This window comes from Pituophis catenifer, unplaced genomic scaffold (genome assembly GCF_029215685.1).
Source record: "Pituophis catenifer annectens isolate HBS135680 unplaced genomic scaffold, rPitCat1.0.hap2 SCAF_3, whole genome shotgun sequence".
NCBI classification, from domain to species: domain Eukaryota; kingdom Metazoa; phylum Chordata; class Lepidosauria; order Squamata; family Colubridae; genus Pituophis; species Pituophis catenifer.
Window position 1 is genome coordinate 143,175,023 of NW_027256883.1, and position 16,449 is coordinate 143,191,471.

At 39.4% G+C, this 16,449-nt stretch overlaps 1 protein-coding gene across 1 annotated transcript in view; it reads right to left on the reverse strand.

The window, feature by feature from the left end:
• TNNI3K (TNNI3 interacting kinase) overlaps window positions 1–16,449 on the reverse strand; it is a 217,574-nt gene that overhangs the window by 16,640 nt on the left and 184,485 nt on the right. Inside the window, exons 22-23 of the mRNA XM_070941265.1 lie at window positions 14,099–14,158; window positions 3,875–4,044 (exon numbers count right to left, since the gene is read on the reverse strand). Coding sequence (XP_070797366.1) covers window positions 3,875–4,044; window positions 14,099–14,158 — 230 coding nt within the window. The remainder of the gene's footprint in view (window positions 1–3,874; window positions 4,045–14,098; window positions 14,159–16,449) is intronic.

Genomic DNA, 16,449 nt, shown 5'->3' on the forward strand with positions numbered 1-16,449 from the left:
CCTCTGGGTAACTCTTTCAATGTTTTATTTATAGGACTGGAGTTAGTTAATTTGTATTGCATAGCATTTGAGGGGGGGGGACTCTTCTGCAACCCTTTGGGTTCTGCAGAACCCATTTCAACCAGCTAATGAGCTTGGGTGGCGCACTGTTGTGAACATTAAATTACAGTAGCAGGGAAGCTGCTGTGATAACTACTTTCTTCACCCTCTTGGGCATCCATAGTATAACCTAAATGTGTCACTTGCTTATTCTTTCATGCAAATCTATTACATGCTGCAGCATGAAAGGGGAACTAATATAAAATCCTCTAATACGCCCTGAATCTTGTTGCTTTCCTCACAAATTCGTTGTTGTTCTAGCCCCTTGCATGATTATCAAAAGGAGACCCTCCCCCAAATCCAGAGACATAAAAGCTAGACTGCATTTCTTCATGTATGGCTTATAGTTTTGAACGATATTATGCTATGATATTGATGTTTGACTCATGCTCAGAGTACATTACTGACCCTGTAGTACTAGCCCATGAACTAAGTGAATGAAATGGTTTGGGCTCATTGCTTGAAAAAGGGTGGCAGATGATTCTTTCAAGAAGACTAAATTATATGTCTACCTGGGATCTTCATTGCTAGGTATTCCAGTAATATCAATATAGCACTTAAAGGGCTAAAGAGACTCCCTGGTTGCCATAGTTACAATTAAATCACTTTCTTCTGCCCCAGGAAATGAAAATTATGGTATTAACATCTCCCAAGGTCCACAGTGTTATGCGACAAGATGTTTCAGCAGCTGGAATCTCTGAAGCACAGTGATATTGCTCCCCGCTCTTATTCAATTCAGATTGGTTTGTCTAAACGTTGGTTTGTTTAGATCAGGGGTGGGCAATGATGGCCCTTTTATGACTTCTGAACTTCAACTCAGAATTCCTGAGCCTGCATGGCTGGCTCAGGAATTCTGGGAGTTGAAGTCCACAAATCATAAAAGGGCCATCGTTCCCCACCTCTGGTCTAGATTGATGTGAGACACAAAAGCCCATCAGTCCCTTTTCCAATGCAAATTATGGCACTGAGCCTGTTACGAGGGTGAAGAACATCTTATATAAAATTCTGTAGTCATTTCTGTCATTACATAGCAGGCCCTTCTAGATCTAACATGGGAAAAAAATAGATTAGTTCCACTGCTGTTCTGGTAACAAATCTAAAAGCACAATTACATTTTTAAAGGAATTTTAAAGAACTGCTTTCAAGAATAGATTGAGGCCATTGAAATTGGTGGGGCAAAAGCAGGATGATAAATGATAACTGAAGCTAGAGATTATTTTCCTACTTGTGACTTAGCATTTTCTAGAGTCATTCAACTATTGAGGCTTCAAAGTAACAAGAAAAGAGTAATGAGAAAAAGCTGTATATCACTTCGGCAAGAGAAGGAGGATGCTATGAAGATGCTTTTAATTCACTATTGGGAAAATGTCCAGAGTCAATGGTAGGTATAGCATCTTAATTCTGGTTGTGGCTTTTATCCTTTTCTGTTATAATGACACCAAGAACGCTTAGTAAACAGCTTTAGCAAGTTATAACAATAGGACTAAACAAAGGTTAACATCATATGAAAGCCAGTTTGGCCTACTAGTTAAGGTGCTGATCTAGAATCCAGGAGACTGTGAATTCTAGTTCTGGTTTAGGCAAGAAAAACTGGCTGGATGACTTCAGGTCAGTCATTTGCTCTTAGCACAACTTACCTCACAGGGTTATTGTTGTGGGGAAAGTATGAGGAGGAGAGAATATTATTCATTTTTAGCACTAGAGTTATTTATAAAAAAATAAAGGCAGGATAAAAATCTAGTAAGTAAGTAAGTAAGTAAGTAAGTAAGTAAGTAAGTAAATAAATAAATAAATAAATAAATAAATAAATAAATAAATAAATAAATAAAAAAACACTGCACTGATCTATTTGAAAGACATGAAGCAACAATATTAGCAAAGTCTCCAGTTCTGTCAAAAAGTCAAACAAATCATTATTTTAAAAAAATAATAATAAAGCCTACCTGCTTTCTCCACCAAATTTCCTGTCCTCAGTTGTCCCAGGATTGCAAATTTCAAATAGTATAATCTCTTTCCCAAAAACTTATACTGTACTAATTCTTCCTTTTCCTCAACCACTTTCTATTTGAGGTCCTGTTCAGCTGCATGATTTGATTTTCAGTCACTTTCCTTTCTTCTCCTATAGCTTTCTCTCTACTTCCTGCCAGCCCCAGCCCTTCCATTTTGAATATATTTTTTCAAATATCATCCTGAATTTTGCTTAGTCTTATTTCTCATGGAAAATTGGCTGCTTTAAGTTCCAACAATCAGAGCAAATAATCACACGAATTGTCATGGTATGTGGGAGTGACCTTGTCAGATGGATGCTTGGTTGGAATGGGTTAAATGATGCTACCTAGACAACGATCAGATAAGAGAGGACATGGGCCACAGCTGCATAATGAGTGGAGAAAGAAACTCAGAAACAAATCTCCCTAATCGCTAGACCCGTGATGACGAACCTATGGCATGCGTGCCTGAAGTGGCACATGGAGCCATGTTGCCTGGCACGCTCGGTGTCACCCGTTCCTCTTCCGGATTTCTGGCATGCATGTACATGCGATGATCAGCTGGCCTTTGTGTGTGCGGCAATGCTGGAAACCGGAAGAGCTGGTCTTCTGTTTTCTGGCGTGAGCATGCGCACTGGCCAGTTGATCAGTGGGTGTGCATGCACGGCAGTAACTGGAAGACTTGCTGGCCGGCAAACCGGAAGTATCTTATTTGGTGCACGCCTGCCCCCTGGAAAACTCCTCTTCCTGGTCGTGGCCCCAACAAGTGCGTGCATGAAGTGCTCCCTTTTCAGCACTTGGTGTTACGCACATGCACACTCCCTTTTCGGCACTTGCTGAGGAAAAGGTTTGCCATTACTGCTCTAGACTGTAAAACAGATGGAGTGAGATTTGTACTTTCAGACGTGCAAGATTCTGTTAATGTAGCCTTCTAATAAAGCAGAATTAACTCATCTGATCCTGTCTGCTCTACCTGAGAAGGCTGACATCAATCTTACAAGGAGCAATTTCCTGTCTTCCAAGGTCATTTGCGCATACCATACATAAATGGCATAAAACTATTAGGGGCATTATAGAGCAAGGCTACCCAAACACAAACAGCTATGAGCTGATGGGCTTCTTGCAGCGGTGAAATCTCCTTGGTTCTATCCGGCTCGCCAAACCGGTAGTTCCAGTGGCGGGAGGCTACGTCCACTCGCCTGAATGTCATTACATCTGATTTTTTAACCATCTGCACATGCGCAGAATGTTTTTTGCATGCGCAGAAGAGGTGCCCATGCACATAGTGTGCGTGTACCCCCACTTGGGAGCGCACCCAAACCAGAAGCGAAGGTAAGTGGATTTCACTGCTGCTTCTTTGACTCAGTGAGGGCAGAATCAAGGAACGTCCCTTCCAGAAAAGAGGGAAGAGGAATTTCTTATACAGAGTTGGGGACAAAAGGGAAAAATGAAGATGATGTGCATACAGTGGAGTTATGGGAATGCCAAACAAGCAAATATATAAGGACTGACTGCTTACGTAGAAAATCTGGGAGGGAAGTCAGAGCAGGAAAAGCAGGGTGACATTTGGAAGACCCCCAAATTTAAAGCTGATTTGTTGATAGAATGTTTTGGACCTTCTAGCTTACAAAGGAAAATTATTACTGAGTGTTTTGTTTCTGTGATGCTTCCAAGCATTTTGTTCCCTAATGGGGGTGCTAACAGCAATTTGACTAGTCAAGAATAGGTCAGGCAGTTCTTTGAATCCCACAGACTAAGGAAGCAATCCATGTGGTCTTCATGCTTACCTTTGGGACCAAGTCCCATGAGCTCTTGAATTCAGGGCGTATTCCAGTTCAAAACGGCTACGCAAAGCAGCAACATGGCTGCGTCCGGGGCATCCCCGAGTGAGTAGGCAGTCCGACGAGGAGGATGGTGACAAGGAACCGCTGCTGTTGCTGGAGGCTGGTGACATCAGCTGGATATAAGGAAGAGGACATTATTAGTACCTATTTCTGACAACCCCAAAGTCCTGTTAGAAAGGCTGTTATTCCTCCTATGTGTCACAGATGCTTTTGATAATGTCCTCAGCTATTTCCATTGATGGTGTCATGCTAGTTTTCCATTGTCCGATGGAGGATGGCCTTTGTAATCTGGGACTGTGAAAAACTTTTGCTGTATGTTTTTTTGATCCAAAGATTTAAGTCCTCTCTCTTATTACACATATAGAATATAAATCAGTTTTCTTTGATCAGCTTTTTAAAAAAAGTATGGTTTCTTTGTGATGGACATAACAGTATTGCTATATTTATTACTGGAATGAGATCATTTCCCATATCATTTTATAGCAATATATTTAAAAGCAATGACTTCAGTTTATTGGATAGCTGGAAAGTGTATGGCAATTGCATCACACAAGAGTGAGCCAAATCATTAGAATAGGCAATACCAAATGTTGATATATAAATAAAATAATAGAGCTGCAACTTTTTAATGCTTAAGTTAATACTAGCAATGTCATGTGAAGTTTCTTCTGTAGGGATGAGAAAACGTAATTATTATTTTTAAAATTTTTGCCATCTACCAACTTAATTTCATGTAAAGTTAATCAAAATGAAAGAAACTCTCAATTTAACAGAATAGTGGGATGGGTGTCTGTTAAATCTAAACGTACGATGAATTGGAAGGGAATTAGTTCTATGTGTAAAATGGTGTTAAATACATGATAAAGTGTGAAATGGGATTTTACACAAGGATAAAATAGCTTTATGTATGTATAAAGTAGTAAATGGAATTTTACTCATGTATAAAACAACATTTGACATGTGCATTACACCTGAGAAAGGCAATACTCTAGATCAGAGGTCTTCAAACTTGGCAGCTTTTAAGACTTGTGGACTTCAACTCCCTGATCTAGATAGTATAGCACTAAAGGGAGGAAGGTATGTGTAGGGGGTGTATAAAATTTACTTATTACTCATTTCTTAAAAAATAAGAAGGAAAAAGTGCATGCAAAAAGGAAAACACAGTTGGTACAGAAATTTAATATCAATAAGTAGATAAAGAAATTAATGAGATTGTATAGTTATAGCTCAGTAACGATTGATGAGAAATTGATGAAAAACTCCAAAGTATGTTAAATTATTTTAACAATGTGAAAAAGAATTTGTACTTCTGAGTTGAGTGCCGAAATCTCTACTTTTGTTATATAACAATATAGAAAGAAAGAACTTAACTATTATAAATATTAGTTTCCAAATTCCCTTTTGTTGTACTCTGACAGGAGAAAGGAATTAATTGCATAGAATATGCCACTTTCTGCTAGATGCTTAGTAGACAGGAGAGATTAAAATGCTTTTGTGGTGTACATCAGCCTAGTCATAGTCACTGTTAAATAAGAGAGGTTAGAGTAGTTTTATTGGATGTTATTTTATTGATAGATCTTATTTTTTCATTACTTTTATTTATTATATATTTTTATTATATAAATTTAAATAAGAATTTCTTTACTTTTATTATTATTTATTTATAATAATAAGGTGGTGCAATGGTTAGAATGTAGTATTGCAGGCTAACCCTGCTCACAGCTGGGAGTTTGATCCTGACAGGCACCAAGTTGACTCAGTCTTCCATCCTTCTGAGGTTGGTAAAATAAGGACCCAGATTGTTGGGGATAATATGCTGACTCTGTAAACCACTCACAGAATGCTATAAAGCACTATAGGGCACTATGTAGATCTAAGTGCTATTGCTATTTATTGGATGTTATTTGGCTGGTTGTTTGAAGACCCGATAGTATTTTGGAGTGTGGGTTGTTCCTAGACAAGATGCATCCTCTATGGAGCACTTGAGGACTCTCATGCCCAAACATTGAAGCAAGATGTTATAATATTATTTATACAAAGTGTATGTGATCCAAAACCATACTTCTTGATTACAATCACTATTTATAAGATATGATTACCCATCTAACACATGCAGATTTGGGGATGCCTGTTCATTGTTTGTTCTGGAACTATAAATATTTTGCTTCCAGTCACCCCAAAACCAGTCATTTTCATCTCCCAATGATGGGATTTAAGTAGACATTTAAGTGAATACAAGGCAATTCATAACCCATTGGGTCTTCCTTTCGGAGATATTGCCTTATTTTAACAGGGAAACCAAATGACCATAGTGAATAAAAGTAGTGGGAGTGGGAGTGATTTCTGACTTCCAGCTTGTGTTGCCTGTAGGAAGCTGACAGGGAGGTATCAGAAATCACTCCTTCTCTTTGGATGAGCCACAGAACTGCCTGCCAGTTTGCTGGATGAGTGGGGGAAGAGTGAGGCACTGCAAGAAAAACTGTATCCCCATTCCCCATTCTGGCATGTCTCCAAGAGGAGGGTATAGAGAAGGTGCTGAACAAGTCATGAAAGGTGCACAGGATGCTTGAGAGGTGCCACATGGTGCGGGGAGGGCACACAGGATTGCAGCATGAGTTGGGAAGGTGTCAGAGTATGTTTATGTAATCAAGAGCTGTCAAACAGATTGGAGAGGATGTAAGCGGTCTGGCGCAGGTCAGGAAGGGTGCGTGTGGTATGCTTTGGTATGTGAAAGATGCTGTGCTGGCCAAGGAGAATGTATGGGCTTGGGGTGAGGTTGGTGAGGGCTTAGAGGTCTGCAACATGGGTCAGGAATGATACACAGGAATGTGCAAGTGGCTGGCATAGCATGAGCACAGAGGGGATGGAGAGGTAGCACAGGTGGAGGGAGCATTACCTGATCAACTTGAGAGCTTCTTTGAAGTCTTCCCTATTGCTGATGCTCCCTGCTAGCTTCCCACAGTGAAAGATTTCGCTGGCAGGGAGCATCAGCAATCATAGCCAAGCTTACACATCCTGCTGGCTTCCCCACTGACTTGTGGGAAGCTGGCAGAGAATAATGGAAATGACGATCATATGACTGTGGCTGACTATGGCAGTACTGAAGTAGCAACAGCACAGTGGCAATGAAGCAGCCACAACTTTCCTACTAAGTATTATTGCCATGGGAGTAATGGGTCCCGGAATTCTGTAAATTAGTCATTTGAGCTACCTTCATTCAAAAATTGTTGCCTTGTGATGCACTGTTTCAGCCAATTGAAGGTTACAGATGAATGGACACAACAGAGTTAGTACTATATAGTTTCAGTCTAGATAACACATACATGACCACAAACTTCCAGATAATTACACTACAGCATGAATAGAGCAATTTTCTTTTCATTGGAACTGATATCATTTACTCTACCATCCACAGGGCAAAGAATTGTAATTTGCACTTTTTTTTTATTAAAAAGATAATTTCATAGTGAAAACCTGTTTATTTTATTTTTAAAAAAATTCCACTTAATGTCAAAGACATGACTGCCTAAGCAGGAAAATCACTGAATATAGCCTCTTTCCTACATTATTAAAAAGATTCTGTAGGGTGGCAATAATGGATAATTTAATTTTTATGCTTGTATACCAGAAGGAAATTTCTCAAATATAGACAAAAAACACATCCAAGAACTAGCATAAAACTGCTACACTATGACACGACATTTATTTTTTAGAAGCAATATCAAAAATCACATTTCATTTTCTGAAAAGGGAGACACAAATCCAAAGAATCTTCATGCCTCAGTCCACATGACTGACTAAGATTCTGCTTAACACCCCTTTATGTGAGTTTGGAACTCCATCTTGCATTCTTTTGTTAACATAATCCCTGGCTAGCTGAATATTGCTCCTATTTTGCCTTGAAATGAGGTACATCTCAAGGTGAGGTGTAATATGCAAGGGTCCCTCTCAAAGTCAGTTAAAACTCAAAAGGGGGTTAAATAGGGGTGCATTTTGGCCCCCCTGCTTTTCAACTTTTACATAAATGACATGGTAAAATGGCTAAACAAATCAAATCACCCCCCACCCCACCCCAAATAGGTGATTGAAGCATCGCCCTCCTGCTATATGCAGATGACGTTGTGATCCTCTCCAGGACACCAGTAGGCCTTGAAAGAGCCTTGCGAGCCCTTCTTCAGTACTGTAATTACAATAAACTGGACATAAATATGAAAAAACAAAGATCCTGGCCTTTGCAAAAAGGCCAAAACTTTATTCATGGTTTCTAAATGGCCACAAAATAGAGCAAATACCTGGGGGTGATCATTCAGGCAATGGTTAAAGAAAAGCACCTGGAGAATATGCGGCTGCCTTGGGCCAAAGATCAGCGAGCACCAATCTTAATTTTTTCCGCACAAAGGGAGGATACTATGTCCCTGCTGCTATTAAGCTTTTTGTGGCCAAGTCGCTAGAACAGCTCCTTTATGGGACCTTGCTCAGACCATCAGCTTCATGTTTTACATCATTAGAAATAGTTCAATCCAAATTCATTAGAGCAATTCTCCAGATGCCACGTTGTGTCTCAAATGCACTTCTGCGCCTGGAGTCAGGATTGATAAAAGTCGAAGCAAGAACCTGTATAGTGTCCTTAAATCTCTGGCTAAAGCTTAACTTCTTTCCGCAAAGTCTTGCTCCGTTAATCCTCCAAGACAAATTCTCTTCATCATAATTAAGGCTGTCGAGTCCAACCTTGCCAAATTAGGCTTCTCCTCAGCTTTAACACTCAAGATGGACTATGATCTAGCAAGACAAACCTTGCGACAAAGGGTGGAGAACATTGAGAGGCAGGCAGATTTAGGGAAAGCTCTGCTGTTTCTGGCTCCAGATGCCATTAGATGTGTGGTTGCTCCTGCCAGATATCTTAGTCAGTTGGAATCAGCAAGCCACCGGAAAGCATTTGCACTTGCACAGTGCCATGCGCTTCCATTGGCCATTCTGTATGGCAAGTATAAAAGGATACCATTCACAGAAAGACTCTGTCCCTGCGGCTCAGGAAAGGTGGGAACTGTGGATCACATGCTCCTTAGATGTTCCTTTTATACGAAGATTAGGAAAAAAACATATTCTGCCAATAACTTCTAGGTATCCTGACCGTTCCGACACCACCTATCTTCAGTGGCTGCTTAAGGATGAACAGTCCATAACTACAGCACAGGTGGCCAGATTCTGTGCAGCAACACTGGGGATTCGTCACAAATATGTGTCTTCTCCACCATAGTGATGTTACATAACAATTGTGGCTAACCCTTTGCACTGCTTAGTCATTTCCCTTTTAGCGATGAACAACGGGCCACACAGTTTAGGGATTACAACTATCGTATAGTCAGACCATGTATAATTGACACTGGATTTTATTATAGATTTTAGTTGTTATTTATTATTTTATACTAGAATTCTTAAATATATATATATATATATGTGTGTGTGTGTGTGTGTGTGTGTGTGTGTGTGTGTGTCTGTGTGTGTGTGTTTCTTTTAGCCAGGTTTCTCCTACGTAACCAAGATTTTTCTTTCTACAGCCCTAGCTCAGTGGAGTCACAACCACTCGATTCTGGGCTTTTTTCTTCTTCTGGCAGCCAGCAGGCCCTATGCTGCCCTATGCTGCCTAATGAGAGACTTATATAGATCTATTTCTGGCTCATTAGCCATCATCAGTAAGCCACACCCACATTTCATGTATCCTCCCTGTAAAGGTACAATTTCTATTTTCTTACTTTTTTCTAAATTAAATATATATTTAATTTGATTTATATGCCGCCCTTTTCCGGAGACTCAGGGCGGCTTATAATGCGTTAAGCAATAGCCTTCATACTTTTGTATATTTATACAAAGTCAGCTTATATATATATACTGAGTGCTTTTATTTGTTCTGATCTAAGACTGTAATAATAAATTGTGTTATTGTATTGCCTTGAAATGTATACAAGCTCCCCTCCTGGATTGGAATTCAGATGAACGGTTGTCAGTGTATTAGAATAGGGAGCTCTTTTTGAGATGGCAGTTAAAAGTGAAATATTGCTTCACTGTGCTTCAACCAAGAAATACACATACTGAGCAAGGGTGAAATGCTCCCGGATCGGACCAGACCACCTGGTCCGGTAGTGACCTTGGCTGGTGGTTCAGTAATATGTTTTTTACCTTCTGTGCATGCACAGAAGGTTTTGCGCATGTGCAGAAGGTCTGCACGCACACGTGACCTGCGCAGCCTGTGTGCTTCTGAATTGGTAAGGAAGGTAAGTAGATTTCACCCCTGATACTGAGCGCTCTCAAAAGTATTTTCATCCTCACGTAATATGACCTGGGTATTTTACAGTGTCCAAACCACATCCGGCCCTTGGGCTAACCCTATCCAGCCCATGTGAGGACAATTAGAAATTAGAAATCGTATGAAAGTTAGTGTACCACAGGGGCAGGAGAAGAAGCCCAGTTGGGTCTAGCTTTGTGCTGTTGCCATGTTGCTCTTTCAGTCAGCTGGTGGCCACACGAGGGTGAGGAGAGAAAGCATTTTTCTGCACCTGCACAGTGCTCGCTCCTCACCTGGAGCAGCCTGAGGAGATGGTAGCGGCAGTCATTGTATGAAGAGACCTGGGCTTCACAACCCACTATTGCCTCAGTCAAAGCATGGCCTTGCAGGTGAGCAGAGCCAGGAGCTATGGATTCAGTCCTCCACAAAAGTCCCAGTTCCTCATGTGGTTCCTTGAGAAAATTAATTGCTTACCTCTGTATTACCTGCTGCTGATAGAACCTGGAAAGAAAAATGGATACTGGGAGCCAGCATCCTGACCCTTCCACTTAGGAATGGTGAAATACCTTGGAAACTTTTCTAATGTACATGCACAGGTGGTATTTCTAGGAACTGATTGCTAAAATTGAACATGCTTACAGTGCACCAATATTTATCATTCATGCACTGAAGTCAAGTTTGGCCAGCTCAACCATTTATTTTAGAAAATATTCAATCCATTTTTTTCTCTTCCTGGTGAAAGGTATCCTTTTCCCTGATGAAATACGAAAGCTTGGGTTTCAAAATCAAGAATAATACTAATAGCAATATAACTTAGGCTTATAAACTACTTTGCACTGCTTTACAGCTCTCTCTAAGCGGTTTACAGAGTCAGCATATTGCCCCTAACAAACTGGGTCCTCATTTTACCGCTGAGAAAACCTTGAGCCAGTGAGAATTGAACTGCTGGCAGTTGGCAGAATTAGCCTGCAGTACTGCATTCTAACCACTGTGCCACCATAAAGGTATAGTAAGGCCTTGGAAGGGAGCAAGTTTGGTGTAGCGGTTAAAGGCACCAGGATATAAATGGAAAGATCATGAATTCTAGTCTTGCCTTAGACAAGAAGATATGGCCCCAGTTCTACATGTCTGAAATTAGGAAATTAGGGAGATGATGTCAGGCTCCAAAAAGCAAGAAAAACACACAAGGTTACTTTTGAGCCATTTTCTTTATTGTTCCTCATCTATAGACAGAAATCTTGTGCAACAGGAGCAGGGGTGTCAAACTCGTGGCCCTTGGGCCAAATGCATCACGTGCTGGCCACGCCCGCCCACCCCCGGTTTAGTAAAGGGGGGAAAAGTCACGATATGTCACGTTACAACAATGTGATGCCATGAGTTTGACACTCCTGAACTAGAGCAACTTTTTTCATCATTAAAGATATACTCTGAAAATTCTAGAGAGGCGCTATCTTGACCCTCTGTTTTCCAACCAAACTATCTAAACTTTGCTGTCTCTCGCTCCTCTGAATGCAGCCCCTCTGTCCTGGGAATCCATGTTACGTTCCACTACACTCTAGATAGAAATTTAAAGATACAATACTTTCAAATACACCAGTTTTTTTAAAAAAACTTACTGTGCTTCTTATATCAGTAAATGATGTAATAACAATCAGAGGCTCAATAGTTTTTACTATTTCCATGTTTAGGACTTCTGCTTTATGATCTGCAGTTCTGATAATGTTCCAGTGGTGTGGAAGAAGTGATTGTGGCACCACAGGGCTTGGCGCTTTGATAGTATTGCTGATTAATTCTAGTTCATTAACTCTAATATTTGGATTCTTTCATAGTGTAATCCTGAAAGCAACATCATTAAGATACTGCGTACAATATTTTAAAAAACTGGAATACTTTGAATTAAATTGCCTGTAAGCTCTCCTGAAGAGATGCAAATATACCTTGCTTGTGCTAATTAAATTACATTAATCACATTTGGTTAATTAAGCTTATTTAGCAAGGAGCTTCAGTGTGGTCCAGGGCTGTGGAAAAACGTTTTGCTCATGTACTCATGTCCACGCTACAACGTTAATCCAAACTCCTATCTCTTGGATCACTTTAGTGGTTATAAGGATGAAGACTGAGGTAAATGTAAGGTAGTTTAGTCATCATGTTGTAGCATAAATTATAGATTTGTCTGTTCTATTTCTTGAGACTTTAGAATGATCTCCTACAGAGAGTTGAAGACAAAAGACACATTTGATCTTAACTTGATCTAATTATTTTAGTATGCTTCTCCCATGAACAGAGGGCAGAAACTTAAATAAGTATAAAATGCATAAGTTAGATTCCCCCTCCCCCCCAGTATAGCTGAATTTTGCTACATCAGTCTTGTGACAGTTATCATTACTCTGGCTGCCTGTTGGGATGTAACCAGAGAGGGGATTGTGTCCATTTGTTGAGCATTTTGAGGCTCAGAGAAAACATCCTTAACTATATCTGGTCCACCATGCTTGGTCCTCTTTTCTTCTGTTGCTGTCACTATGCCCATGATGGTGAACCTATGGCATGCGTGCCAGAGGTGGCACGCAGCGCCCTCTCTGATGGCCTGTGAGATGTCACCCCAATTCAGCTCTGCTGCGCATGTGCGCATGCCTCCTGCTAGCCAGCTGGTCTTTGGGTCTCTGCTGCACATGCATGAGGGGCGGGGCATGTGCGGGTGGGCGTGTGTGCATGTACAGGTGTGGGGCCCATGGGCAGGGAGGCATGCGCGGGCCTCACGTGCACATGCACGGGGTTGGGGCACATGCAGGGGCCACGTGTGAATGCACGAGGGCAGGGTGCATGCACGGGGGTGTGCGCCCATTGCATTAGGGAGGGTTGGGGGCGAGCATGCACATTTGCGCACGTGCACACTTTGGGCACTTGGTCTGGAAAAGGTTAGCCATCACTGCAGTAGGCTTTTTTTTTTTTTTTTGCTTTTTGCTAATAGGGAATTTTCATTTGTAGCAGCAAGTCACACAACAGGACTGATGGCATTGTATGATATGACTATATGAAACCATTGGAGACAAAGTTTGATTCAGCTCCTTTCACCTGGTCTTCCAGTCTAATGGCAGTGTGACAGACTGAGCGAAGAGGCATTCTGTAAAGAGAGAGTTGTCTTGTAGAGATATGGCAGAAAGTGGATCAATAAGACTCTTTCCAATTTGCTTTAAAAAAAAAACTTGTTTCCGTGGAGAAAATAAAGGAACTTCTTTTTTTTAAAGTAAAATTGAAAAGCGCAAGGATTTTTACTGCTGGCCAGTAGCTGATCACTTATTGGCTAGATCAGCAGAGGAATCAGATATTGGCTGAGAAGGGTACATTCTGATTGGCTGTTTTTTTCTTGGTTAAAAAACAATATTGTTATAATCAGCAGGGAAAATATACAGTATGGATGCCTGGGGTGTATACATTCATTTTCCTAATTGTTGCTGTTAAAATGTTATGTAGGTTTTTACAATGCTTAAGAAACCTGGAAAAAAAAGTTCATACAAAAGTGACAAAGGGATTTAAAAAATAAAATTGTTAAGTACATTAGAGAAAATGATTTTTTTTCAAACCGCCTTCAATTTTCAGAGTTACTCCTTGTTTTCAGCCAAGAGAAATAATGAGGGTTTTAGGTATTTCCAATTATGACGACCTAGCTCTTTTCCCCTTTGTTAGAGCATTTATTATACTTCTTTTTCATCAAATTGCTTAGTTTGCAAACAAAAAACAAAAAACAAATAGCTTAGGCTCCAAAGAAAACAGAGTAGAATATCTCAAAAGTATATCTGAATTTTTTCAGTAAGCAATCAATGAATCATTGTTTATTGTTCAAAATTAGCCACCCATATTTAGTAATAAACAGATTTTGTTCTTACCTCTATGTTGCACAGACATTCTTCTAAGTTGGACACTACTTCAGAAAACTCAGGTCTTCCCTACAAATGCAGCAAGACAATAACCATATGAATGTTGTGACAATGCCTTTCACGTTTTGCAAGCAGATATTTATAATTTTGAAACTACTTGCTTGGATCTCAAGGTAGCTTAGCTTAAAGAAGTTAAGAAAATATTCTCTATTCTGGAGGCATTTGCAAGTCCCTGAGAGATTGGGTGGGTAAAATTATTTCCCTGAATTATATGAGAGTAAGGCAGAAGAGAGTAGAACTTCCTACTTTATAATCCAATACCATTTTTGGTTGATTCTTTCTTTCCCATCAACTTTATCATCTTATCCCACATTACTTAGAATAGACCATAATTTTCCATAGGAAATTTTTAGTGATTATGGAGGGATGTATCTTTCTGTGAACTTCACTAAATGATCTATCTTTCAGAATTGTTTTACAGGATCCATGGTGATAGTGACCTGAAAGAAAATGAAAATGTAAAGTACACATTCAAGCAAATGGCCATAACAGTGTAATTTTACACATGTATGGATGAGTCTCAGTTGTCTATAACACTTTGCGGTAAAAGGGTTTAGAAATAGGCCCTTGAAAATATCAATTTGCTTTGTAGAAGTGGCCAAAAAGGGGAAGTTCTATGTACTGGTGATTATTAGAAAATTGAAGGAAAATAAAAGGATAGGAACAGATATAATTTATGGTATAACATTGTAGTGTACCATTCTTGTTCCCTCATTTCAAAAAGAATATGGAAGACTTGGAAAAGGTGAAGAAAGCAGCAATCAGAAATTGGATCATCTATAAAGAAAGATTGAAGGGTTACGTTTGAAGATCCAACAATTATGTTTGAGATAGGGATAAAAAAAGGGGTTAAAAATTACGCATTGTATTAAAAAAAGCACGAAGAAATTGTGCTCCTGCTCTTATAATACGAACATTGGGCATTGTCTAATGAAATGGATTAGTAGCAGATTTAGGGAAGACAAAATAAAACACTTCTATATATTTTAGCACATGGATTGTGCTAGATTGTGCTATAGATGATGACTATTGGCTTAACTGATTTTAAAACAAAACAGATAAGTACCATTCAGCAAAATAGATAGCTAGAAGAAGCTTTCACTATGCGACATTGTAAAAGGTCCTGCAGTAGGGCTTTGCCTTCACCCTATACTATAGTCTCAATTTTTGAGAAGCAGCTATATTTAAGGAAAAGAAGTTGGAGTAAATAAATCCATGGGCTTATCAAACAGGTTTTTTCCCTTATGTTTTTAACTATTTGCTCAGTTTCAATGGTCTGCTTGAATCTGTGCATAATATTACTCCTTTAAACGTATTTTTTTCATTGTTTAAATTACTTTTCTGTCTAAAATTTGATAGCACCTTAAAGAATGTTAAAACCACCTAGAGTCGCTTAGACATGTGATAAGTGGCACATAAATTTAATAAATAAAAAGAATTTAAAATAAATAAAATATGCTTTATTAAATGCTTTTTTTCAGCTCCCAAAGCTTTTTTCAGTGAAGGGGAAAAAAAGAACAGCATACTTTAACTATCATATATTGCTTCTCTTAATGCCAAATAGGTGGATATCTAACTGTAAGTGAAAGAATGTTTCACATATTCATAGTTCAAAGCTCACATAAATGGAAATCTGATAGATTCATGTCTAGAATTTGACTCTGTTTTCTGTTGTCTAGTCTGGTTGTCATTTAAGATATTCCAAATGGAAACATATAGTCTCGTTTACTCAACTGAACTGACTAACATCTACTTTTTTTAAAGCGACTTTTTAAAAAAACCGCTGTGATTAATTTTCATTGTAGAGCTGCAGGGATATAATGATCAGAATAATAAAAATGTCAGGCCCCACAATATATTTATTTGTTCTTTCTGTTTCCCTTCTAGGTGCCCTGCTCATTCTGCTTGCTATGCTATTTCATTTAATAGCGCCGTGCCCCTCTTCATGCATGGTATGCTCTGAAGAAGTTACTCTGTGCCAAGGGTTAACATATATACTAGGTAACCAAGTCAGACACTTTAAAGAGAACTCATATTTATTCTGTACTGTAAGTTCACCCAGCCCGGCTGTAATTGTATTGACTGCTTCTTATGCCTGCTGCTGAGAGGTAAATTTTCGGAGAGCTAGCCTTTCACATTTTGACTGAAGAGTGATAGCATTGTTTCATTTCTCTTTGCCTTGGGGGCCTTATCCAAACTATTCCAAGCCCTTCAGAGGTAATTGAAAACCTTTGTTACCGAGAACAGTCATTTCACTCAGCCAAACGCTTTAAGAAAAACAAAATAGATCATTTTAATAA